General features: G+C 43.7%; 1 protein-coding gene and 1 long non-coding RNA gene across 3 annotated transcripts in view; both read left to right on the plus strand.

Moving 5' to 3' along the window:
* Nucleotides 1-16,642, plus strand: part of LOC147886205 (uncharacterized) — a 29,621-nt gene extending 12,979 nt beyond the window's left edge. Inside the window, exons 6-7 of one of the 2 annotated variants that reach the window (XR_015543349.1) lie at nt 15,271-15,811; nt 16,365-16,642. Coding sequence is in view for 1 of the 2 variants with exons in the window: in XM_087395938.1 (XP_087252064.1) it covers nt 15,271-15,591 (321 nt within the window). In the remaining variant the exon portion in view is untranslated. Of the gene's footprint in view, nt 1-15,270; nt 15,867-16,364 lie in introns of those variants that run through there. The other variant, XM_087395938.1, reaches the window with a different exon arrangement.
* A 1,970-nt stretch (nt 16,643-18,612) lies between these two features.
* On the plus strand, nt 18,613-19,524 carry LOC147886206 (uncharacterized). Its single transcript, XR_015543280.1, has 3 exons — nt 18,613-18,657; nt 18,856-18,960; nt 19,160-19,524. It is a non-coding gene; the product is annotated as an uncharacterized LOC147886206 (long non-coding RNA).
* Nucleotides 19,525-26,739: the final 7,215 nt, after the last annotated feature.

Genomic DNA, 26,739 nt, shown 5'->3' on the forward strand with positions numbered 1-26,739 from the left:
ATATCGTGTTCAAATTGCACAGCCAGCCCATTTTGGAGCCTTTGCATCTTGGGTCTTCTGTGTCACGTGCCCTCCTAGTGACTTGGACCACATCCTCTACCTTCTGCGTGAGGCACCTCAGTTACATTATTTCCTCAGCACAGTACAGGTTGTGTTCCACGAGACACGAAGATATCCGGAACACGATATTTCTCAGGAGTTTGCTGTTCATTTTTGGAGAGAATTTTACCCTTCACCTTTGGCATCTCCAGGGTACTCTCCACCTCCTTCAGCTCCCAGATATCCTCCTCTACAGGTTTTATCTTCTCCAAGTCAGTATTTACACTCTGAAGGCACTCCCTCTCCTGGATATCCTCCTCTTCCGACAGCCGCTCCTTACCCTTTTTCAGATCCGTGGACTCTGCTACCTACCCCTGTCCTATCACGAGCAGTAACACCACTTTCAGCATCACCAGTGTTACCTCAGACAGGACCTTCCTTACCAGATTTCCACGGGTGGTTCCATCCTGCCTCGCCTGCCCCCTCCAACATGAGCAACCTCAGGGAGCAGCCCGAATCCTCTTCCAGGAATGGTACAAACTAGAGCGCAAGTTCGCGCTTTTCTCACAGGGAACTCCGACATGTCGCACCGCTCGCGTGAAGCCTCTCCAGAGATTAAAGAATCAAGTCCCAAAAAGACCCCTGAAGGCAATGTCCAAGGTGAATCACTCTTGCAACTTCAAATATCTCAGCTTCAGGACAGCATCTCCGACTTGGTTCAAAAAGTTCAACAACTTCAAGATTCTCGAAGTCCAGCACATACAGAGGATGATGTGACGCAACCAGACGACGATGCGGACTCTTTCCCACCAGAGGTAGAAAATACTGAACTACGTGCCCTCTACCGATTACTTCAAGCTTCCAAAACTAAAAGACTTGACGTCAAACTTCCGGAAGCCTACACTGGTCAACGCAATCGCCGAATTGTTGACCAATGGCTCGCTAAAATGCGCATGTATTTTGACACTGTTGACCTCACTGAAGGCAAAAAGATCGCCTTGGCAGCCTCCCTCTTGAAGGATACAGCATTTCTATGGTGGCAAAGACGCTTAAAGGACGGAAAAAGTGTGTCAACATGGGAACGTTTTGAACACGTGCTCCGTAAGCAGTTTGTACCTGCCAATGCGGACTTCCAAGCACGTTCAAAACTCCGACAGTTGGAGCAAACGGGTTCCCTGTCTTCCTATATCTCTCAGTTCACCACATTGGTGCTGGAGATTGATGGTTTAACTGAGGATGATCGCCTTCATGCTTTCATCTCAGGCCTAAATCCCTCGTTACGCATTGATGTTCTTAAAGCAAACATCACCACCACAGATGGCGCTATTGCTTACGCAGAGCGCATTACAGATGTCCTAAACACAGGGAAGCAGAGTGCTAATCACACACAGAACTCTCCTATGGCCAAAGGTGCTCGCCCTCAAGATAACACCAGGTTTCGAAAAAACTTCGGTAATCAAGGTCAGCGACAGTCTCAAGATCCCCAAAAGCCTCAGAAATCAATTGCTGGATTCCAACAGAAGCACCCCTCCAAGGATCGCGCTTCTTCTTCTTCACAAAGTCATTACCGACATCCCCAACATAAAGGTGCGGCTACTGACAAGAAGAACAACTCCAGCTCAAAAGGACTTTGTACCATCTGTACAGGCGACCATAGATGGTTCGATTGTCCCAAGCGACAAAGCAAAATTCCAATATGGAACCTAGCACTTCCCAAAAAGGAGATGCTACCTCAGCACAAGACAAGAAAGGCAAAGCTGTTCGAATGGCGAATACCATCCACCTGAGCCTTGCCAGCAACCCCGAACCTTCCCTGGCCACTCAAGTACTTTGCGTTCAAGGATCGATTCGTGGAACAACGGTCACCATCCTCATCGACAGTGGCTGTTCTCATAATTTCCTAGCCAGTTCTGTGGTCGATAAACTTCGGTTGACCACCAGTCCTAGCCTCATGGACTATCAGATTGAACTCGCAAATGGAACAACTTTCTTGTGCAACACCAGGATCAAAAACTTGTCTTTTCGCATCCAACATTATACGGACAAGTTCAACTTCGACATCATGCCTCTTTCTCGGTACGATGTCATACTCGGACAACAGTGGCTCTACGACTATGATCCATCAATCAGTTTTCGCAGCCATACTATCCAGTTTGTCCACCAGGGAAAACTTATTGAGCTAATTGGTTCTAGGGACTCTCCTTCAACCCCAGTTGCCTCTGCCCTACAAGTCAAGAAGTGGGTTCGTAAACGCCAAGCAAAGACTTCACTTTTGTTGGTTACGGCAGTAGAGGAGACACCAACAAAGGATCCTCCTGAGTACCTCAACCAACCTTTTTTCCAGCCTTACCTGGATATTTTTCCACAGGAATTGCCAAAGCAGTTACCACCTCGACGACGAGTGGATCACCCAATCGAACTTATTCCCGGCAGTAATCCACCGTCGAAACCTCCTTATCGGGTTTCTTACACTCAAAATGAAGAAATCCAAAGACAGGTCACCGAACTACTCGACAAAGGTCACATTCGGCCCAGTCGCAGCCCTTTCGGATCTCCTGTACTACTTGTGGAAAAAAAGAATAAGTCAATGCGCCTCTGCATCGACTACCGAGCCCTCAACAAGCTCACTATCAGAAACAAGTATCCATTGCCTCGCATTGATGATCTCTTCGATCAACTTCTACATGCAACACACTTCTCCAAGATTGATCTTCGTTCAGGTTATCATCAAATTCGCATACGAGAAGGCGATGAGTACAAGACAGCTTTTCGAACAAAGTATGGACACTATGAATGTTTGGTCATGCCTTTTGGGTTAAACAATGCCCCGGCCACATTCATGACATTAATGAACGACATCTTCAGGCCTTTCCTCGATAAGTTCGTCATCGTTTACCTCGATGACATTCTCGTTTTCAGCAGATCCCTACATGAGCACAAACAACATCTTCACCAAGTTTTTGAAGTTCTCCGCGCAAATTCTCTATACATCAACATTGAGAAGAGTGAGTTCAAATTTGTATGATTGGACTTATTCTAGTCTTACAAAGGTATATTGAGAAGAGTGAGTTCTTCAAGACCCAACTCGAATATTTGGGACATGTTATTTCAGCTCAAGGCATCTCTGTGGATCCCAAGAAGGTCGAGGTAATCCGAAACTGGCCTACTCCTAAGAATGTTCATGATGTCCGCTCTTTTCTCGGATTGGCAAACTTTTACCATACAAAGGTCTATCAGTTTTTCGAAAGCGCAGCTCCTATGTCCGAATTATTGAAAAGCACATCAATTTTTCAGTGGCTTCCGGAAACAGAGTATAGTTTCCAACAACTCAAGCAAGCACTCACTACCACACCAATTATGGCTATTGCTGACCCCAACCTTCCATTTGAGGTCATGACCGACGCTTCCGACATCGCTACAGGAGCAGTCTTGATGCAAGAAGGCAGAGTTATTGCTTTTGACAGCCATAAACATTCTGATATCCAAACCCGATATCCGGTCTATGATAAGGAGTTTCTTGTTGTTGTACATGCTTATCGCTCTTGGAAACATTATCTCATGGGAGCCGACTCCACAACAATTTTTCAGTGGCTTCCCAAAACAGAGTATAGTTTCCAACAACTCAAGCAAGCACTCACTACCACACCAGTTATGGCTATTGCTGACCCCAACCTTCCATTTGAGGTCATGACCGACGCTTCCGACATCGCTACAGGAGCAGTCTTGATGCAAGAAGGCAGAGTTATTGCTTTTGACAGCCATAAACATTCTGATATCCAAACCCGATATCCGGTCTATGATAAGGAGTTTCTTGCTGTTGTACATGCTTATTGCTCTTGGAAACATTATCTCATGGGAGCCGACTCTGTGGTCAAAACAGACCATCACTCTTTAAAGTACATCTTTACTCAGCCAGTCATGAACGCTTGACAAGCACGCCGGGTTGAGTTTCTGGCCAACTTTCACATGACCATTGAGTATATACCAGGACTACGCAATGTAGTTGCAGATGCTCTCAGCAGGTTACCTCTCGCATCAGCCATGGTAATCTCTACATTATCTGTGGATGTTCCGAATTCATTCAAAGGAAAGTATTTCAATGATAAAGACTTCGGCACAGCAGTACAGGTTCTTTTAAAAGATCAACCTTCGACTTCCGAACAAAAGATTTTCTCATCCTATTCTTATACGGACGACCTTTTGTATTATCAAGATCGCGTCTGTGTACCACATGACAAGGATGTTCGACGTCTTTTGTTAAAAGAGCATCATGTAGTTCCTTATGCTGCCCATCCAGGCATCAACAAGACTTATCGGTTACTCAGTGCAACATACTACTGGCCTCAGATGAAAAGCGATGTCATGAAAATGGTTACATCTTGCTTATCTTGTCAACAAATGAAAGCAAGCCGACGACTTCCAACAGGACTTCTTCAGCCTCTTCCAGTTCCAACTGAAAGGTGGGAAAGTATTTCCATGGATTTTATTACAACACTACCACGATCTTCCCGAGGTAACACTCAGATTATGGTAATTGTTGATCGCTTGTCCAAAATGGCACACTTTGTTGCTTGCAAAAGCAGTGCACAGGCTTCGGACATAGCCAAACTTTTCATACAACACATCTTCCGACACCATGGATTGCCCAAGAATATCATATCCGACAGAGATCCTAAGTTTACCAGTCACTTTTGGATTTCACTGTTCGAATCTTTGGGTACAACTCTACTGTTCAGTTCAGCTTACCACCCAGAGTCAGATGGCCAGACTGAAAGAGTCAACCAAGTTCTGGAAGAAATGCTTCGACATTATGTTCAGTCACGCCTTGCAGCCTGGGAAGAGTATCTACCACTCCTTGAGTTTGCTTATAATAACTCTTTCCATAGCGCCATCAGCATGACTCCATTCCAAGCAGCTTATGGACACACTCCTATTGTACCCACAAATTTTGTACTTCAACATCGAGTGGCCCTAGCTGATCAACTGGTTCAAGAAATGCAAGACATTCTACTGCAAGTCAGGGATCATATGCGAAAAGCGCAAGAGCGGTATCAACGGTCTGCCAACAAACATAGACGTCACCTGAAATTTAACACTGGTGACATGGTGCTTTTATTTGTAGCCCCACATCGCTATAAGACGGTTAAGTCTGTGTTTCCTAAGTTGCGACCCAAATACTATGGGCCTTTCCGGATCGTCAAGAAAAATTCACCTTTAAGTTACAAATTGGAGTTACCACCATCATGGGGTAAAATCCATCCAACATTTCATATTTCTTGGCTAAAGACGTACATTCCAGGCGATGAAGCAGTTCCTCCTGTAGGTGATTATGTCCTAGAAATCGAAGACGATTATGTTCTCCTTATTCCTGAGCGTATTCTGGACCATCGACAGCGAGAGACTCGACATCGACTTATCACGGAATTCCTTGTTCTTTGGCGAGATCTGGACGACTCCGACGCTACTTGGCAGTCTGATGAAGACTTACAGCAGTACCCTGATCTTTTACAGCAGTATTTTCAGAATTTACAGTGATATTTTCTACATCAATTCATTATCTCCACCAGGGTCTTCTTTTGAGTGGGAGGGTCTGTGACGTATTCCTTTCTCTTTCTAGACTTATGGATGGTTTGATGAATGGACACTTGTGGAAGGGTATGCCCTTTCGACGGGACACTTGCCCTTTCGACGGGACACTTCCTAATGAGGCATAACCCTTCACAAGAGACATTCTAATGAAGAGACATTCCTATTGTAATGTACCCTCTCATCAAGGGTCACACCCTTCACAAGGGGTATACACCTCTTCATGCACATACCCTTTGGAGTACACACCTTTTCATGTGTGACTCTTCACACTCTATATAAGAGAGGCCCAATTGTATGGATGACATAACATCCACCCTACATATATTCAAGCAATACAATTATTCCTTGTTCTCTGCTATCTCAGTCTCTTTTCTGTTCCTTAGCATATTTCTAAATATAGTAAATCTAGGATTTCTTACAATCTGACATATGGTCACACAGATGTTTTTTGGGCACAAGTTTGACTATGCCATGCTTCCAAGAGTGCGGCAATTGATTTTCTTGCCAAGCAACATTGATCATTTGCAAGAGGACATCTTTCAAATCATCCCAGAAAGAAATATAAAATTCTACTGTAAGGCCATCCCAGCCAGTGGACTTGTATTTGCTGAGGTGGAACAATGCATTATCAAGTTCTGTTTTAGTAAAAGGTCTCTCCAAGGTAAGAGCATCATCCATTTCCACTATTTCAGAAACATATTGGAGAAATTCAGTCCTCGCATCAGTCATTTGATTTGATGGGGAACCAGGAGCGGAGAACAATTTCTGGAAATAATTTTGGCATTCATCTTGGATCTCAGAGAAAGAGTGCGTCCAAGAGCCATCTAGCTTCCTTACCCTTAGACAGGAGTTTTCTTTCGAGTAGCATGTAGGCCCTGGAAAAAGGCTTTTGATGAGCAGCCCTTATCTATGAGGGGCTTCATTCTTGCTCTAATCTGCCACTTGTGCAATTTCCTCCGATCATTAACAATCAATTTAATTTGAGCATGTGAAAGGGAATCATTTTCTGAATCAGAGAGAGGCCTTAACTAAGAAAATTCAGTCAATTTTTGTGCAGTCCTTTTTGCCCATTTAACCTCATTCCTCCATTTAGTCATATGCCAGTTGACATACTCCCTAATGATATTTTGCATACGAGAGACAAAACTGTCCCAAGCATAATCCATGTCCTCCTGGGAATGCAAAGGCAGGGGATGAATTGCAAGTCTGATCATTTGCTGGAAATAGTGATGCCGGAAATAAGCTTGATTAACATGCAATAATCTACTGGAAAGGGGTGGCAAATCATCCAGAGGCATACCAAGGTGCAAATTCATCCACAATGGGGCATGATCTGACAAGCCCAATGAGAAATCTATAAGGAGATGAGGGCTAAAATTTGCAAATTGTTGTGGGTAAAACAAATGCCATCTGTCAAGCCTTGCCCAGTATGTAGTAAGTGCATTATGATGAAAAGTATATCCAATGATAGCATATGAGATCTTGAAGTGGTGTTATCTCTTGGCATAGGGAAATTATTAAAATCTCCACAGATTAATGCATTGGATATCCATGGATATCTGCATAAAGAATCCCATAATGAAGCCCTCATGGTAGAGGTCTGGGAGGCATAGACTGATGCAAACTCAAGAATATCACCATTGACATTACATTGTATGACCATCCATTTGCCACTGCTGTCATTGAAGGCTAACTGAGGCTCCAGCTCATGTCTAACCAGTATGCATACACCTGAGTAGGTAGTGGTACCAGCATAATATATATCATAACCGCCAAAATAATCATGATGACCAACCTTTAGTGTTGATTATGCTCTTGCAAACAAACAATATCTGGCTGCACACACACACACACACACACATACACACACACACACACACACATACACATATAATAGATGCGTATAATTGCTAAAGATGTGCTCCCCCTTCCCTTTTTGTATATGAAGAGTTTTTTGTGAGAATTTCAAAGTTTGGGATGAAACCTTTGGTGGACAAGGCAAAGGTCGAAATTCCTACCTCTAAGGAAGACACACTGTACGCATGAAGAAGCTTATTGAAGATAACAGTTATCTTGTAAAAGAGGTATTAATCTCTCTCCAGCAAGCAAGTGGTGCATGAGGCAAAATGGATGTGTTTTTATGTGGGAACCAATAGAAAGTTGACAAGAATTGGCTCTTAGAATTTAATCAGGTTTACTTCATTACAATTGATGATGTCGAGGAATGCATAGAGTTTGCAAGTGCTTTTAGGTTTGGGAAAGTATTAGTAAGAATGCAAAAAGTAATTGCTGCATTTGTATATCCTTTGTGGTTCTTTTAGTCTAATCCTAGTTAAGCAGCATATTGACGAGCTACCTAACGTTTAAGATATGGAAACATCACAAGGGTTACATCAGGAATAATCTGAAATCAAGGAAGCTCACAATATGCGCATCTTGAATCTTTGAGGACAAGTCCAAAGCATTAAAGAGAAGGTGGACAAGCTGACAACATGGCTGCAAACTACTACAGTTGAGAGTTTTATCAGATTGCATGAACTTAGACAATAAGTCGTGTCTATGGTCACAACCTTCATCTCTACCAATTTCTGGTCCTCAGGGAGCTACCTTAAACCATGTGAAAGAGCCAATGTTTTGGAAGATTTACAACCTCTTGTAGTCGATGGTGGGTAGAAGGACAAGCATAACTGTTTTGAACACCTTTCTACATAAGTAGATTGTAAGAAGATCTTCTCATTTGAGAACGCTCCTTCCGAATTCAATCTTTTGAAGCCAAATCGTTTAAAGTCCACATGGCAGCTTATGCATGGGTGTTGATGAGAAGACAAGCATAGTTTTGCCTTCTAAGTTCTTTTTATTTTTCTTTTTAATCCTTGTTTCATAAACTCTTTCTGACATTATGTGTACCACTGTTAATAGAAAGCAATGAAATCATAGGATTCCAATGGCATTAAAACCTAGAAAAGAGCTAGGTGTTGCTTTGGTTACCAAATACTTTCTTTCAAATTTTTAGGTTTACTTTTTCCTCGTTCTATGTTGGTGGAAGGTCCAACGACGCTTTGGATCTCATATTGAGACGGTCCTTGTGCTTTTGGTATAAGGACAGTCAAAGAATCAAGCCTTGTTACGAAGACATTCAATCTGTGGAAAGTGTAAATCTGCATTCTTAGGCTAATCCGCTACGCTTGGGGGTGATTTCTTACATACTTTCTCGATGCTTAGCCTCTTTATTAAGTCTATAGAAAGTTCCAATGGCTTTTTCTTACCTCTTGTTGTAGGTTGGAAAGATTCCTTGAGGTGATGCCATAAGGATGCCAAATTTCTCTCAAGCAATACTATTTAGGGGCATTGTGTGCTCGTCTATGGCTACCATATGCTTGTGTCACGAGGACGTGAAGTTATGGGACTTTTGATTTGCGACTCCTGTAATTTGCGCGTGACTGCCTTGAGCCTCTGGGGCTCGAGAGTCTGGCCATGGGGCGGGACTTGGGGAATTAAAATTCCTAGTGGACCCTTGGAAATAGTGAATGTGCGCCTAGTTACTAGGCAATTAATTCCTGGGGCCAAAGTGTGCAACACGGGGCCCAAAAGAGTGGTGCAATTAAAAAACACTGCTTTTTGGAGCCTAGGGCTTTAAAAGGGGAGGGGGAGCCCTTCTTTTAGAGGTAGTTGGCCAAATCAGTTCCAGAGGAGCTAGATCACTAGTTTGGAGCTGCCAAAGCTTGCCAGGTGCTGCTAGAGTCAAATCGCTTTTTACTAGGAGGTTCTAGAGTCTGCCAGGAAAATTCGTTTTTACCCAGGGGCCAGTTTCAGGTGATCCAGGACTTGCCAGGGAAATTCGTTTGTAACCAGGGGCCAGTTCTAGGTGATCCAGAGCTTGCTAGGGAAATTCGTTTTTACCCAAGGGCCAATTTCAAGTGATCTAGGGCTTGCCAGGGAAATTCGTTTTTACCTAGGCGCCAGTTCTAGGTGATCCGGGGCCTGCCAGAGCAAATCGCAATTGATCTAGGAGCTTGTTGCAAGTGGCGATTTTTGCCAGGGTGTCTATTCTAGTTTGCAATTTTCTTTTGGGCTCTTCCAAGCTGTTCCAGGTGCCTGCGATTGGTTCTAGGGCTGTTTCAGGAGTTCTGGACTTGACTGGGCTGCTCCGGGGGAACTGCGACTTGCTTTTTCAGGCTTTCAGGCTCTATAGGAGATTTCGACCTGATTTCTAGAGCTGTCTGGGTGTTGTGGCTGGTTTTGATAACTTTCCAGGCGTGGGTGTTCGCTTCTAAGCTGCTCTTGCGGCTGTGCCAAGGTAGAATCAGCTGATCTCCACAAGATCTAGGGTTTTTCAGCCCAGGTGACCTTTCTTCTGTGGATTCCGGGTAGAAGAAGGCTTGTCTTTGCATGTTTTTGCTGTTCCCTGATTGGTTGCTGGCTAGTTATTGCGTTTGGGTTTCTTTCCTCGCGAAGTAGGGTTGATTTATGTTGTTGGGTAGTGGCCAAGGAGGCTATAGATTGAAGCAACTCGTTGGGAAGTGTTTGGTTGTTTGATTGCACCAGAGTTCAGCTGTTGAGGAATTTGTCTTGCAGTTGTTCAGCCGTGTTTGGCTGGTTGGCCACTTGGATGTGCGCCAATCGGTGTCTTGTTTCTGAGTAGGAGCGCTCTAGCTCGCGTGTGATTTGTTCTGTGGTGCATATTTACTATCTTTTTACTGTGCATGCTGTATTTAAGTGGATCCTATCACCCTTTATGTTGTTGAGGCGGGTTTCAGTGGTTCCATTGTTGGGATCCACCTAACTTCTTCAAGAGGGGAGCCTGTGGTTTGCTTGGTGGAAGTCCAGTAGACTAGGTGAAGAAGACATCATACTATTAAGTAAATATGTCACAGAGGGAGAGATATGTGAGCCTTTGTGAAGAGGAAGAGCAGATGTCTCAGTCTCTTGGAGGTGACCAGGGTGCAATGAGTGCTTTCACATAGTTCACACAGGATCCTCGCTTCCAGAAGATGATGAACTCAGATGCGCAGCTGAAGAAAAGGAGGCTTGATGATGGGGATAGGGATGTTGAAGCTAACAAGCGACCACATGTCACTTTTCAGGATCAGCCCTCTCAAATCTCCTATGAACAGCAGTCGTCTAACACAATTCCGGGACCGAATCAAGGTAATAATTTTCAGTCCATGGGTTTCGGGCAGCAAGGAGTTTTGGCAAACCCGGTTCAGCTAGGTTATTTTGGTGGTGGTTCAGTGTTTCAGGCTATGGTCAGCCCACAAGCCCAATTTTCGGGTATGCTTAGTAAGTCAAACAGTTGGGTTTCAGCCTTGTTTACAGCCCACGGGAAAGAACATGATGTATGCCAATGTTGGAGCAGCCCCAGGGATGCAAACAGGTATGCCTAATGCAGCAACAGGTAACCTTGCTTTGGGAAATATGCAAAATTTGGGTGCTGGTCTGAATATTACACCTTTTCCTAATGCTGGTAGTGTGGGGGATAGAGTGAGTGCTGCTGGCCCTTTTGCCCAAGCACCTGTTTATGACAATTTGGCACCTGAAGGGAAGTTGAAGGACTTTAAAGAGGCAGTTGCAGCCGTGAAATTTGAGACATTCAGTGGGGTGCAGGTCAAACTCAAGGCCTTGACCTTGCAGCAGTTCGATGCAGCCTACACAGGAGGGAATTTCACAAGAGTCATCCAAAGTACGCTAGGCTGTAAGTTTTCTAAAGGGGAATGCACTTCAGTGGTGGACCACTATGCTTATGCAAAACACTACACCAAACACATGCGTAGGTTTTAAGCAGGTGTTTTCAGTTGCGTGGCTTAGAACGACCTTTGAAGTAGATATCATGATTGCTTGGCTTGAGTTGAATTCCATTAATTGCCGCAATTTAGAGGAGTATAACAGCAAGTTTTGGGCGACTTTGTTTGCCTGTTAGCTCCTACTGGATTGTTTCTTTCACTGAGCAGGTTGAGAAATATTGTTGTGGGCTGCCTAAGGAGTTGAGAGACTACTGCACGAAGACTCAAGTCTCCAATATGTCTCAGTTTATCGAGAATGCTAGCACGGCATATGCTTTGATGCAGGGGAGGACTTCTGGGTTCAAAGGTGGACAGAAGCAGGAATCTAAGAATGGATCTTGTGGGGATAAGGATGAATGTAATCGTTTGTCTCCAGAGGAACGACGTGCTTTATATGAAGCTGGCAAATGTTTTATTTGCAAAGAGGAGGAACATCAGTCTAGAGATTGTCCCAATCGTAAGAGGAAGGAGCCGCCTAATCACACGGATGAGCCACGGAATGTTCCAAAGGACAAGAGTTCGTGATTCGACAGCGGGTTGTTTATGGTGGTTTTGTATAGCACGGTATATAGGTACTTGTTAAAGGAATTTTGTATGGTCTATAGAGTTTGCCACTCTTTTTGGCATCCGATTTTGGATGATGTATACGGTTTGTAGGATGGTGTTTTTCTTGCTACTTTTGTCATGAGGTTTCGACAAAATGAGATTGCTATTTTTATCATGAGGTTTCGACAAAAATAAGAATGCTATTTTTGCCATGAGGTTTCAGTAAAATATGCATGTTATTCTTGTCATGAGGATTCGACAAGATGGGAATGCTCTTTTTTGTCATGTGGTTTCGATGGTTTGCAATGCTATACATATTTGTTATCTGCAGCTCTACAAATTGTATATGCATTGTTGGTGATTTGTTGGCGGCATGGTTGGCTGTCCACTCAGATTTGGATTTGATATCTCAGGTACTTCGGATGTTCATGATGTACCACTAGTGTGGGTCTGAAGAGATGGCCATAGGTGGGTAAAGCATGCATGAACTATCCCTGGGAAGTATAGTCTGAGTATTTGTGTGCATGCATTAAGTGTTTACATATGCTCATGATGTACCACTGGCAGTGGGTCCTTAGGGATGGCCATATGTGAGGTGGATTGGACATCGTGGGGAGCATATTGTTTGTGAGTGCTTGTAAGCATGTATGTGGAATGTTTGCTTGTCTTTTGCCTAACAAACATTGTAGTGTTTCCACATGGTTTTCTTTTGCAAGCAATCGAGGACGTTTGCTTTCTTTCAAGAGGGGGGTCTCTCACAAGGACGTGAAATTATGGGACTTTTGATTTGCGACTCTCATAATTTGTGCGTGATTGCCTTGAGAGTCTCTGGGGCACGAGGGTTCGGCCATGGGGCGGGACTTGGGGAATTAAAATTCCTAGTGGGTCCTTAGAAATAGTGAATGTGTGCCCAGTTACTAGGCAATTAATTCCTAGGGCCAAAGTGTGCAACAGGGGGCCCAAAAGAGTGGTGCAATTAAAAAACATTGCTTTTTGGAGCCTAGGGCTTTAAAAGGGGAGGGGGAGCCCTTCTTTTAGAGACAATTGGCCAAATCAATTCCAGAGGAGCGAGATCATCAGTTTGGAGCTGCTAGAGCCTACGAGGTGCTACTAGAGTCAAATCGCTTTTTACCAAGAGGTTCTAGAGTTTGCCAGGGAAATTCGTTTTTACCTAGGGGCTAGTTTCAGGTGATCCAGGACCTGCGAAGGAAATTCGTTTTTAACCAGGGGCCAACTCTAGGTGATCCAAAGCTTGCGAGGAAAATTTATTTTTACCCAGGGGCCAATTTCAAGTGATCCCGGGCTTGCCAGGGAAATTCTTTTTTACCCAGGGGCTAGTTCCCAGTGATCCATGGCTTGCAAGAGCAAATCGCAATTGATCCAGGAGCCTGTTGCAAGTGGCAATTTTGGCTAGGTTGCCTATTCTAGTTTGCGATTTGCTTTTGGGCTCTTCCAGGCTGTTCGAGGTGCCTGCGATTGGTTCTAGGGCTGATCCAAGAGTTCTGGACTTGACCGGGCTGCTTCGGGTGAACTGTGACTTGCTTTTTCAGGCTTTCAGGCTGTGTAGGAGATTTCGACCTGATTTCTGGAGCTTTCTAGGTGTTGTGGCTGGTTTTGGTAACTTTCCAGGCGTGGGTGTTCGCTTCTAAGTTGCTCTTGGGGCTATGCCAGGGCAGAATCAGCTGATCTCCGCAAGATCTTAGGTTTTCCAGCCCAGGTGACCTTTCTTCTGTGGATTCCGGGTAGAAGAAGGCTTGTCTTTGCATGTTTTTGCTGTTCCGTGATTGGTTGCTGGCTAGTTATTGCGTTTGGGTTTCTTTCCTCGTGAAAAAGGGTTGATTTATGCTGTTGGGCAGTGGCCAGGGAGGCTATAGATTGAAGCAACTCGCTGGGAAGTGTTTGGTTGTTTGATTGCACTAGAGTTCAGCTGTTGAGGGCTTTGTCTTGCAGTTGTTCAGCCGTGTTTGGCTGGTTGGCCACTTGGATGTGCGATTGTAGGAGCATTAGGAAAAAAGGGAGCTCATTTTGGGGCCCTGTAAGAAATTCACTATTTTCTCTTTTCTCTCTCTACAAAAGCAAGAAAATATGGATACTTGCGTGAGAAATGTCAGTGTGAAAAGGAATAAATATATTCTTTCACATGCTTTATATTCAATGTTCATATAAGAACAACACTTTTCTGTGCAGAATTTGGTGATTCTGACACCGCAGACGTGTCCAGAACGGCCCAAAACCCCAAAAACGGCACTGGAAACGCTGGAATCGGACATCCAGAGGCCCGGAAACGGCCAAAAAAGGCCGAAAAGTGAGATTTGCAGCAAAACGCCATTTGGCACCTTTTGAAATCGCGTTTTGCTGCAAATCTCACTTTTCGGCCTTTTTTGGCCGTTTCCGGGCCTCCGGATGTCCGATTCCAGCGTTTCCAGTGCCGTTTTTGGGATTTTGGGCCGTTCCAGACGCGTCTGCGGTGTCAGAATCACCAAATTCTGCACAGAAAATAAATTTTTAAAAGATTCAAATTAGATCACCTCATTAATGTGACATGCTTCTACGAACATATAGTACTATTTCTTTTTCTTATTTTCATCTTCTTTTGTTGAATTTTCAACGTTACGTTGGCCCACTCCTGATTGGTTGAGAGCCTATTTTCTCTCTCTTCTAAAAGGCCTCAAAATGAGCTCCCTTTTTTTCTAATGTGGTTCAGACAGTGGATGCTATTGGGGTCTCTGTTGAATGCTTTGGTTGGCTGAGGATACAGGATTGTCTTGTGATTAGATGCTGTTCACCGTTTGAAGTTGAGCAGGGAATTACAGGGTGGGTTGGACGGGGAGTCTACGGGCATTGATTTGCCTATGATGCAGCTTCCTAGAGACCTTTGTAATCAGCCGCTTGGGGGCGCCAACGTTTGGGGCCAATCGGTGTCTTGTTTCTGAGTAAGAGCGTTGTAGCTCTCATGTGATTTGTTCTGTGGTACATATTTACTTGTCTATTTACCGTGTATGCTGTATTTAAGTGGATCCTACCACCCTTTACGTTGTTGAGGCTGGTTTCAGCTTGACACTCACCTTGCATCTCTGCTCTTTCTTGCAATCTCCTTGTCTCACCTGTTGGGGCAGCTTTATGTGAAAATGGGGTACAACATGTTCTCTTTTCTACAAATAATTTTATTTTAAGACTGCTGTGGATGTGTGTGTGTGTGTGTGTGTGAGAGAGAGAGAGAGAGAGAGAGAGAGAGAGAGAGAGAGAGAGTACAGATGCTTCAAATAAATAACTGTATGTTGCGTTCTCATGGGACTTGCTATTTGATTTTCATCAGGTAGGGCATTTCTCACGAGAGTGTCCACGTGGCGGTAGCTATGGCGGAAATTTTGGTGGGGGAAGAAGTGGGAGCCGTCAATGCTATACGTGTGGTCAGGAAGGGCATTTTTCGCGCGAATGTCCACAAAGTGGTGGCTATGGGCCTCGTGGGGGTGCTTATGCTGGATCCTATGGTGGCAGTCAGCTTGGCTATGACTCGAGTGCTTACGGGATGGGAGCTGGGGGATATGGTGGCAATGGCTATGACAATGCTGGTTATGGGAGTGTTCGTGGATCTAATTATAGTCCGCGAGAATACACGGGTCAAGGAGATCGGTAGCATGATACACTTGCTGTAGCCATAGAGTAGATGCAGATGATGAGACGATAAATGGATGTACAGTAACTCTGCTTATGTTTTGCTGGAACTTTTGGAGCTTTACCTGTTAAGAACGGCTGGGACATCACATCTGATCATGGTTCAGCACAGCCTGAGCCAATTTTCTGGATCCCTTGATTTCTTTTTGTTTTCCGGTTTCACTGATAACCCAATATCACAGGTAAATTTCTTTTGGGTCATTACAAGTTATTTGAAAAGGAACGATTTCTCATGCATTTTTCCCTCAATATTTGTCAGACTCACAGAGCTACTGCAGTGATCCAGGCAAGTAAGGCAGCACAATGTGTGTGTGGGTCTCCATGTATGTCTAAACTCTTTGAATTGAGTTCATGCTAAATGCTTTGCATACAATTGTGTGCCCTTTTCTTAGGGACACGCTCATGGTAGTAGACCACTGAGACTGTACTTGTGAGCTTTTATGTAAGAAGATCCTCTCTCTCTCTCTCTCTCTCTCTCTCTCTCTCTCTCTCTCTCCCGCCCCGCCCAAATGCCCATGCCCACCCGCACATGCACTGACGCATGTTTGAGGGGTTTATCTTGAATCTAAAGCTGTTCTAAATTATCAGAATCAAATGCAAGTTCTTAAAGCCTGTAAATTCCAAGGAACATGATGAGAAAAATGATTTGTGATTTTTGAGGCAACAAAAGGAGCTGTTCGCAATATATTTGGACCAAAGGAGCTACTCATGATTGCATCTATTTTTATGGTTTAGTGTTGATGCAGTATTCACAAATTTGAGATAAAGCACATATGAATATCAGTATAAGAACTCGTGTTTGTATAGAAAACATGAGCAAGCTTTATGGAGCAATATGGAAATGCAATCATGGGTTATAGATCGGGCGACGTCAGTGCTCTCCCACATGCCAGAGATATATATAATGGGATGTGATGCCATACAGGAGTATGCAATAGGCTGGGTTTTATTAAACTCCTGTTTTCACTCTCAAAGTTGGTGTTATAAGACAGAATGGGCTATCAAAATGGACATCATGGTATGGACAGCAGACATAGTGTGCTCTTTCTTGGCATCATGGAATTTCAGGATGCAAAATTGCTTTGGAAATTTTGTTTAATACTAAACTCCCTCAATCTTGCTCGAGGTATGTGCATTTGTTAGGGCTTGGTGCATGAATTTCAAAGGTGATGTGTACATGCCCTATGTGCGTGATAATTGGTGGGTGATTATTGTTTATATGGAGGTGATAATAATGAAGTTATGTTCTCTCGCTTCCAAATACGGACCGTCTGGTGGCATCTCGGCTCTACTTGGAGTTCAAGCTGTGCACTTTCTTGAACAATTCACATATTGTCCTTTTGATAGATTAGCATCTTGCGGTGTCATCATTTGGGTTCTTTGTCTAGGGTTTCCTTGACATTGCCCTCATGGATAGGACAGAGCATCAGCTTGAGGAGTTGTGAACTATTGGCTTAACATTACCCTTGTGGATTGGGAGAGATGTGTAGCCCCTTGAACGGTGCAAGGTAAGATGTTAACCACATGGTTGATGCTAAATTGAAATTCTCATTCACCTCATTGACTATGATCAACATCTCCTTTGCTTTATCGAGCTCATGTTCTATGTATATCCTATTGTATAAGCACGTGTTTGGAGTCTCTGTTTAGTCCTCTTAGATCTCTTGGCAAGTTCACAAGACAATGTGTTGCATCCAACATGAAAGAGAGAATGCCAATTTTGCGAACTTCATGATTGTACATCTTTAGAAGGTGAAGAGCGATAAACACACGTCATCGAATTATGCATCCTCTTGGTGGTTGCAAAGGATGGTTGTTTTAATATCGACCTCACAGGTAATACTGTGTGTGTGTGTGCGCGTGCTTTTGCTTTCACTAAAAAAAAGTGTGTTTTTATTTTGTTTGGGATACCTTATTTATCTTAAATTGGGCCAATTTTGGGTCCTTGACATGGCGCATTGATGTGTTTAAAAAGTATATTGCTGTGTAAAAGGGGAGAGATGCTATTCACACTTTTTGCAGTGGTCATTCTCCTTTGTTGTGGGAGACAATAATATTTTTTGTTGGTAGAACAATCTACTAGGATTGGAGTAGATAGTTTACGCAACTGTTTGATTACCATATTAAACATTCGTGACATCATTGATATTTCATTTATCAATATGATATTTGGTGTTTGCAATGTAATATAACAATCATATATTTCTGACAATGAACATGTTTAATTTCTTTGGCAAAGAGAACTACTGGTGCACCATGGTTGCTAAGCAATTCATCATTGTGGTTACTTTTGGTGGTTGCACACAAGATTTACTGATTTCTCATCTTGATTGAATGATATGTGAAATATGTTATCAACAATGATTCTGATGACTTAGGTGTGACACATAGGATGTTCAAACTTAATGTTTTACTAACATATTATCATATAGTTTTCACATCTTTGTTGATTTTGAAGATTTATGAACTTTCAACATTGTTACAAGAGATGCAAATAATGTATTACAAGAGATGCAAATAATGTATATCCAGTTGGTAGCACATGATAGCTAATCGTCATGGACTCGAAGCAATTTTTTTTAATTCAAATTGTTTTTTAGTTTTGCAAAATGCAAACATAACTTCACTATTGATATCAACAAAGTTTACATGCTAGGTCACACAAATTTGTAAGGCTTAAAATTAAAATTGTTTAGAAAATGTTGTGGAGTACATGAGTTACGGCCTTATTGGCCTTGCCTGTCCTCGCAGAAGGGGAGCCTAGTAGAAATGAAATTGGTTTTATTGTATTTGAAAATGGAGTGTGCTATTTTGGATGGCTTTGTGGACATGTTTGGTTGTTTTTGAGTGGGTTGTCGACAGATGTACATTAATGTGGTTCCCACGAGGCATGAGTGCAATTTTAAATTGGAGATATTTCAATTGGAAGAGTCGTTCCACTAGCCATTCTAGTTTGTATACGTAAGAGCCGTCACTCCTTCGTTCACAGTTTTTATTTCGAGCAGTCCATGTAGAGGCCAAGTTTCAGGTGCGATTGTGGAGCTTACATAGCAATTGGCCAATTGTTAGGTTGTTGGGGTGTCCATGGACAAGGGGAGCGAATTTTTTTGAAAAGGCCGTTCTTCGTTTTCTAGAATTCTGATTCATATTTCTACGACTTCCTTTTCTCGATTTTTCGTTTAGTCCTTGCAAGAGAACCTTAGGTGTGTGTATTGGTTGCTTGTAGAGATGGATAAGATCGGGAAGAGTGGATGCGATCCTTGCGTGGACGATGCGAGCTCTACCAATGCTAAGAAAGAAGCAGGGATGGGGAAACCGACCATGAAACCAGGTGAGTGGGAGGTTCTGGTATCGTATGCGTCTTCCATCTGGGGTTTTAGCAGCAAAGCCCTTTGAGTAGCCAAACGATGTGGGTGATGGCATGAATACTCTCCATTAATTTTTACTGATTATCGGCACGTCAACGGAGTTTGTTGACGCTACGTACTTGCTTGAAGTAGTTAGGGTTGATCGTGGAGTCTTATGTGTAGGAGGTGTGGTGTTGTGCTCGGCCACTTTGTATCATTTAGTCGTCTCTTCCCCGTGCGACAATCAATGTTTACATGGCTCTGACCGAGAGGAAGATATCCCAGAGGGATGGCACGTTATAAAACTTTGAATACAAAAGAACTCCAAGAGATCGCTCCAAAAAGGGTTCTAGGTTGTGGCTTTTCATGCGTATGCTGAGGGTGAGGATTGTGGGATGGTTTTCGTGTTCTTTCAAATTCTGTGTTGTGGTATTGCTCGCATCATTGTTCCATGTCGCACGGTTTTTCTTTGGTCGTTCTCCAGTGCGCAAAGTGTTGGCCAACAGAGATATAGAAGGTAGTATTAAGTGCATCATAAGCATATATGCAAGACACGCCTGCAGAAATCTTGGTGAGGAAGATGAAGGGAAGTAGCACCCCCTATCGTGAGACAATCGACGGCCAAATGTCTTAATTTATGATGTGCATAGTTTGGTGACTGATCTGTGGTGTATGTCAATCCGTGAGAAAAATGTCGCTTGGACCATGGGTAACATAGCTATCAAGAAGTGGGAATTATATGTGGATTGGAATTACATACTAATGTTGTGTGATTAAGAGAAAAAGAGAACCAGACAGATTATCAGAGGGATTTGCGTTTCTGTGTTACTCTGTATAGTGTCATGCATCACTTCCATAATAGTATTATCATTGGTGGGCCATATTATAGAACTTTGAAGCTTGGAAATGTTAGCTAGCAAAGAGTAAAATCTAGACCAACATAGATTACATTGACTTAGGCTATAGCTGAAATGCGAATTTGCCAACTGCAAATAGATGTCGTATGATGTGGCTCCAGCGGATCGACAATTTGGGTAGATATTCAGTGGAGAGCAATGTACACGCAAGAGGCATCGCTCCTTCATTTGCAGTTTGTATTTCGAGCAGCCCATGTAGAGGCCAAGTTTCAGGTGCGATTGTGGAGCTTATATAGCAATTGGCCAATTGTGAGTTTGTTGCAAAGTCCATGGACAGGGCGAGTGGAAAATTTTGAAAAGTGCCGTGGATGGTATCGTTTTTCATTTTCTGGAGTTCTAATTCATATTTCTACGGCTTTCTTTTCTTGATTTTTTGTTTAGTCCTTGCAAGAGAGCCTTGGGTGTATTGGCTAAATAAGATTGGGAAGAGTGGATGTGATCCTTGCGCGAACGATGCGAGCTCTCTCGATGCTCAGAAAGAAGATGGGAAAACCGACCATGAAACCAGGTGAGTGCGAGGTTCTGGTATTGTATGCGTCTTCCACCTAGGGTTTTAGCAACAAAGCCCTTTGAATTTAGTATTGCAGTCAAACGATGTGGATGATGGTGCAAATACTCTCCATTCATGTTTACTGATTGTCGGCGCATCAATAGAGTTTGTTGATGCTACATACTTGCTTGTAGTAGTTAGGATTGATTGTGGAGTCTTATTGTAGCAAACGTGGTGTCATGCTCGGCCACTTATGTCATTCAGTTGTCTCTTCCCCATGTGACAATCAATGTTTGCGTGGCTCTGATCGAGATGAAGGTATCCCAAAGGGATGGCATGTTAGTACGAAAACTTGGAATCCGAAAGAACTCCAAGAGATCTTTCAAAAAAGGATTCTAGGTTGTGGCTTCTCAAGTGTATGATGAGGGTGAGGATTGTGGGATGGTTTCTGAGGTCTTTCAACTTTTGTGTTGTGGCATTGCTCGCATCATTGTTCCATATCGCACAACTTTCATTTGGTTGCTCTCCAGTGCACAAAGTGTTGGCAAGTAGAGATAGAGAAGGTAATATTAAGGGCATCATAAGCATAAATGACACACCCACAAAAATCCTAGTGAGGAAGATGAAGCAAAGTAGCGCCCCCTATCATGACAATCGACATAATAATTTCTTTTTACTTATGATGTGCATAGTTTGGTGTCTGATTTGTGGTGGATTTCAATGCGTAGGAAAACTATCGCTTAGACCATGGATAATATAGCTATCGAGAAGTGGGAATTGTATGTGGATTGGAATTCCATACTAATGTTGAGTGATTAAGAGAAAAAGAGGAGAAACACATAGGTTATCAGAGGGATTCGTGTTTCTGTGTTACTCTGTATAGCATAATGCATCGCTTCGATATTAGTATTATTATTGGCATGCCATATTATAGAACTTTGAAGTTTGGAATTGTTAGCTAGCAAAGAGTAAAATCTAGACCTATGTAGATTACGTTGACTTAGGCTGTAGCTGAAATGCGAATTCGACATGATCTTGTGGCTTAATATGACATGAACTGATATTGTTAACAACCATTGAGCATGTTGGCAGATCTGGCCCATCCAAATCCTACGGGTTTTGAGCCACAAATGGCTCAGGTCCGAAGTAGTTATCAAGATCTTATAAATTGGTATGGATAACACAAGAGCCATTTGGTTCTCGTATATGGATAACACAAGAGCCATATGAGGATAGAGGGAAGGTTGTGAGAATCAGCATATGCCTTGGTGTGACATGGGCCCAAGCGTGGTTGTAACAAAAGAGAGAGAGAGAGTGGTACAAGGAATAGGGTTGGCCCTCCCTTCAAAAGGTGACTTGCATAAAAGGCCAAGTAGTTGACTTTGGTCTTGATTGTTGTATGCAACGCTTGAGAAATACAAGCTCTCTTCTTGCTCATGTCTTGAAATTGAGGTTCACTTGCTCTCCTTGTTTGCCTTTGGTGTTTTTCATGATTCCCCTTTGCCTTGGTCCCCTTCCCCCCCTCCCCTTCCCTTCTTCCCTCTCTCTCTCTCTCTCTCTCTCTCTCCCTCTCTCTTCCTCACCTCCTTCTTCTCGGTGGAAACCCCATTGCAATGGTATGCACTCGAGTGACAAAAGTGAAGGCTTCACTACACAAGGCTCCATAAGGAGTAGCACGGGAGTGAGGAGTTCCATCGGCACACTTTGAGCATTCCTGCGACATGTGTGTCTCCGCAAGACCATGCTTTTTTGGCGCCATTGCTGGGGAGATATGAGGTATGCTTTTGCATTTGTTTAGCTTCCTCCCATAAACAATCCATTGTACATGACCTTAGGCTTTGTTAGTGGAGATTAGGAGTGGATTTGAAGTGGAAAAGAGTGATTTTATAGTAGAAAAGCTTACTTTTCAACTTTCTATCCATAAAGCCACTTTCATGCATTTGAACTTGTTTTTTACTGTTTCTTAATGTTTGTTTATACAAGAAGGTAGCTAGAATGATTGCCAAGCTATTTGTAGTGTCAAATACAACTACAAACACATGAAAATGAAGATTGGAGTGGAATTTCGAGGTTGTTTTGTGTGCTTGATAGTTCAACTTGTAGAAATCACTCGTTTGGGTGTCAAAAGTTATTGTTTTGTGATGTTTTTTGTTAGTGGTAGGTAGTTTAGGTCCTTAACAACCCCCTATGCACACAAACCTAGATTAGAACTTGAGAAACTACTAGGAATCATCAAAAGAGAGTGGGCAACACTGTGTGTTCTGAGACAGTTCCTATCTTGCCAACCCATCACCTTAGTCCTTATCCTGTTGATGACTGACACATGTCAATCACCTAACCCACCGCCTTAATTATGATATGTCAGGGGTTTCTATCCCATCGGCTTGATAAGTGTTGACCTGATAGCATAACCACGTATCCCTCCGATTGGTGCCATTCTAGTATTCCTCCGAGGTAAGATATCCCACCGGTTGTTAACCCTCTGACCAGTGCCATCTGTCCACCCCCCAACCTGAGATATCCCGTCATTTAGTGCTTTAACGCTAACCCACCAACTTGGCGGCATATCAACCCAACCCAACTTGGTTCAACTCCAACAAGGAATTCAATTCCAAGCTCTCATTTAGAGTTAGGGCCCGACGTAGTGATCCCTCTAGTTCAGACAAGATAGAGAGCTTGAACGAGAAAATGTAAGAACCAACTAGCTCGAGAGCCTCCAAAGCTCCCTACATAAGCAAAGCTCTACCTCATTGTGCTGCTCCTTTTGTAGCCTCTAGATTAAGGGGGATTCAGCAAAAATGGAGAACCCTTTCTCCAATATGCCCATGGAAATGAGGGGCCAACAGCAACAACCAATACTTGAGCCACTAGTAGGGACTGAGGCCATTTTTATGGACTCAAGACCCATACTCTTCACTGGACACCCTGATTGAGAGCGCGTGGAAGACAAGGACCTGTGGATGAGGGACTTTGCTAGAAAAAACTCTGGGCTTAGAAACTCACGGAACTTCCAAGAGGGAAACCCTTATGAGCCCCCAACCTTCTATGTGCCCCCAACATTTGCTCTGTTAGGCCACGAGCCATTGGTTATGTGCCCTTCCAAGTTCCACCCTACAAACCAATGTAAGGAGTGTCCATGTAGATGCATGGTAACCCGCTTCCTTAGGGAATCTAATAGTTTACCTCGACAGTTACATCCTTGATGTTTGGGGAATAGGCTTCATAGCCTCAACATCGGCGTCGGCGAGCCAATGGACCTCACTGCCAGGGCAAGGCCTGAGGCTGCTGCCTCTACATCCTATTAGGCCCACAACAATGCCGTCTTCTCAAGCTTCCCAAATAGTGTTATTAGATGAGGCGATGCGTATCATAGTGGAGACACTAGGAAGGGGGGCCGCTCCATCCTCGACTGTACCCGTATTTCCAACAAGGAACACCAATCCCTCTAGGAGTCGACCCATAGCCATCTCCAAGTTTATAACTAAAATCCTCGGAGAAGGAGATCCGGTCTCCCATGTTGAGCAGTTTGAGCAAATATGGAAAGCATTTGGTGCTCCTGGAGATCTGGAAATAGTTGATGCCTTTGGCCTCAGCCTAGATGGCAAGGCAAGCCAATGGTATAGGGCCCTCAGCCCTGAGGAGAAAGTCAACCGAGTGGCATTGTGAAAAGCCTTCATTGTCGGGTTCACTCCTTGTGGTCACAAGTGGAGCTCGATTAATCAATTGTATGAGGTGAAACAGAATGAGAATGAGTCCCTTCGAGACACATTGCTAGCATCAAACACCTCAATTTCGTCTACAAACCACATGAGAGGATGAGCAACGAGCAAAAGTTGCCATGCTTCCTCATTGGATTGGCAGACCTGAAGCTGCATGACCATCTAATGGTTATGAACCCAACTTCTTTTGAACTTTGTAGCAAGGTAGCCATCTATATAAGTGACAACATGATGGATAAGGACATCAAGGACAAATCTACAACTCCATTTGAGGTATCACAATCGTTAAGGTCTTCTTGTATGGAGCCTAACAAGAAGGAGGATAAAGAGTCTAAGGGTTTAGATATGGATGAGTTGGCCTCTAATCTACTGAATTAGCTAGGCCAACAATGGAGGGTAGGAACATCCAAAGAAGCACCGAGTAACCACCACGTATTCCCTAGAAGAGATAATGTTTGAGGTAAGCAATGACAATCATCCCTCAAATGAGTGCCCTCACCTTAGGGCGAGGCCATCACTCTATTGTGCACATTGTTATAGATGGGGGAGCCACGACACCTCTCAGTGCCAATTTTTGAAGGTCCATCCCCAACCGATCTAACAATCAAGGCCCCAACTGGCCTTGATGGTCCCACCCAACTTGATGAATGCTAAGGAGCACCTCTAGCCAACCCAGGGCAATATAGGACACAACATGTTCCATTACTCTACCACCCATACTAGGTCCATAACCTCCCCCACCCCATATAGCCCCAGTCAACCAAGTGTTGGTGGAGGAATCGCCTAGTGATTGATAAGAGTCTGAGCAGGATCACGGCCATTTCGACTATCATCCTTACAAGGAAGGAAGTGGCATCATAAGTCACTACCTTTTACATGAGGATCAACATGTCCCAGTATATCAGACAGCACTCGTGGCTCTGAGGGTAAGGGACATGAATTTCTTGGCATCGAGGCCCCCAATCCAATGCTATACATGTCAAGGTCTAAACAAGGCGAGTGAATGCCCATACAAAGGCATGTCGAACCCTATCATATCATGCTTTAAATGCCAAGGCCGCACTTTTTAAAGGATTGTCCTTATAGGGATCTCAGCCCAGTGGTCCCATCCACAACAAGTCCCATGCCCTTGTGTACTGGGTGTGGAGTAGAACACTTATTCAAGGATTGTTCCCTGAGGAGGCCGATGACTCCGACCACCCCACTTAAGAGCACTAGCATCAATTTGCTAAGCATTGAACAAGGTCAAGTAGCAATGGTGCCCTTGAAGGTCATCAGGAGGATGCATGCAAAAGCCCTGGGCAACAAGATGAAGAAGCAAGCAAGGACATGGCTTACACGTCTCAAATTCTTGAGGCACACAGTCCCGCAGACGAAGCCCAAGAAGGTGACCAGAGTGGGACAAGGAACAAATTGAGTACTCATCCAAGATGGTTCAGATGAGGAGACAACCACCCTAGCCACCTCCTCTACATCTGGATGATCCCCTTCCCTGGATGATCCTAGTATGCCCCCATATCTGGAGGTAAATTAACCAGTTCGAGCCCAAGGTCTCACATCCCCACCTACTCATAAGGGAGCTTATCCAGACCCAGTTTTAGATCAACAATGCTTAATAGATGCTCAAAATTTGGTACGGGAATGCCAAGTGAAATTCGAGAATACCATCCACCCTGACCACCTTAGAAGAAGAGGAACCACCTAGCTCTGATAGCTCAGAGGTCCTGGACCTAATGCAACAGATGTTTCAAGAGGACCCAATGTTGCAAAACCTAAGAGAGGAGGAAGACCTCTATAGCTTTGAGGAGCCACTATCGGGGAGATGGGATGCCTCCCAAGAACCACGTGATATTGCTGGGTTAGCGACCTTCCTCTCCACAGAGGTCAAGATTCCCACCCTCTGCTAGACCTCTCAAACTAGATGAACGGGCAAATCCTTTTACCAGAGCCTACAAACCCCAATGAAAACCAACTATAAGAGGAGGGTCAGAACCTACCTAAGGTTCCCATCAATAAATTATGGTAATACTTTGAAGGTGATGACACTAATGTAGCTATCCCCATAATGTACCAAAACCAAAAGGTTGAAGCCAAGGCTAGAATGGGGAGCACGTGTAAGTGTATGTACCAAGGAATGTTGGGAAATGTCGGGTAAACCTTCCCTCAAGTAAACCCATCTCGTAGTGAAGCTAGCCGATGGTAGAGCTATTGAACCCCTGGGAGTTCTCCTAGGTATTAACATTAAGGTGCTTGTCTTCACATGCCCCATTTGATGAGTGGTAATGGACTTCACCGAGCAATCTGGATACAAAGTCATCCTAGGTAGACCCTTTATGCAAATGTCTAGACTCGTACATGATTGGCGCACGGACAACATCTGTTTACACCATGAGGAGAAAATCATGCAAGTAAACTTGTGCACCTACAAGGCCCACCCACTATTAGGACACCTATTTGCCACAAAATCTGACACAACATATAGGACAACATCTCTGAAATTGTTCCAAACTTGTGAGAAGGAGTACAATGGGAAGGAGGCAGATGAGATTTGGTATGCACCTCTCCCCAAACCTGAGTTCTCTCAAAATTGGATGCCATTCTAGCAAATATTGAAGTCCTAGAAAGAATTGGGTTCTA

Source organism: Dipteris shenzhenensis, chromosome 24, assembly GCF_047967505.1.
Source record: "Dipteris shenzhenensis isolate YYH24624 ecotype China chromosome 24, Dip_SZ_1.0, whole genome shotgun sequence".
NCBI lineage: Eukaryota > Viridiplantae > Streptophyta > Polypodiopsida > Gleicheniales > Dipteridaceae > Dipteris > Dipteris shenzhenensis.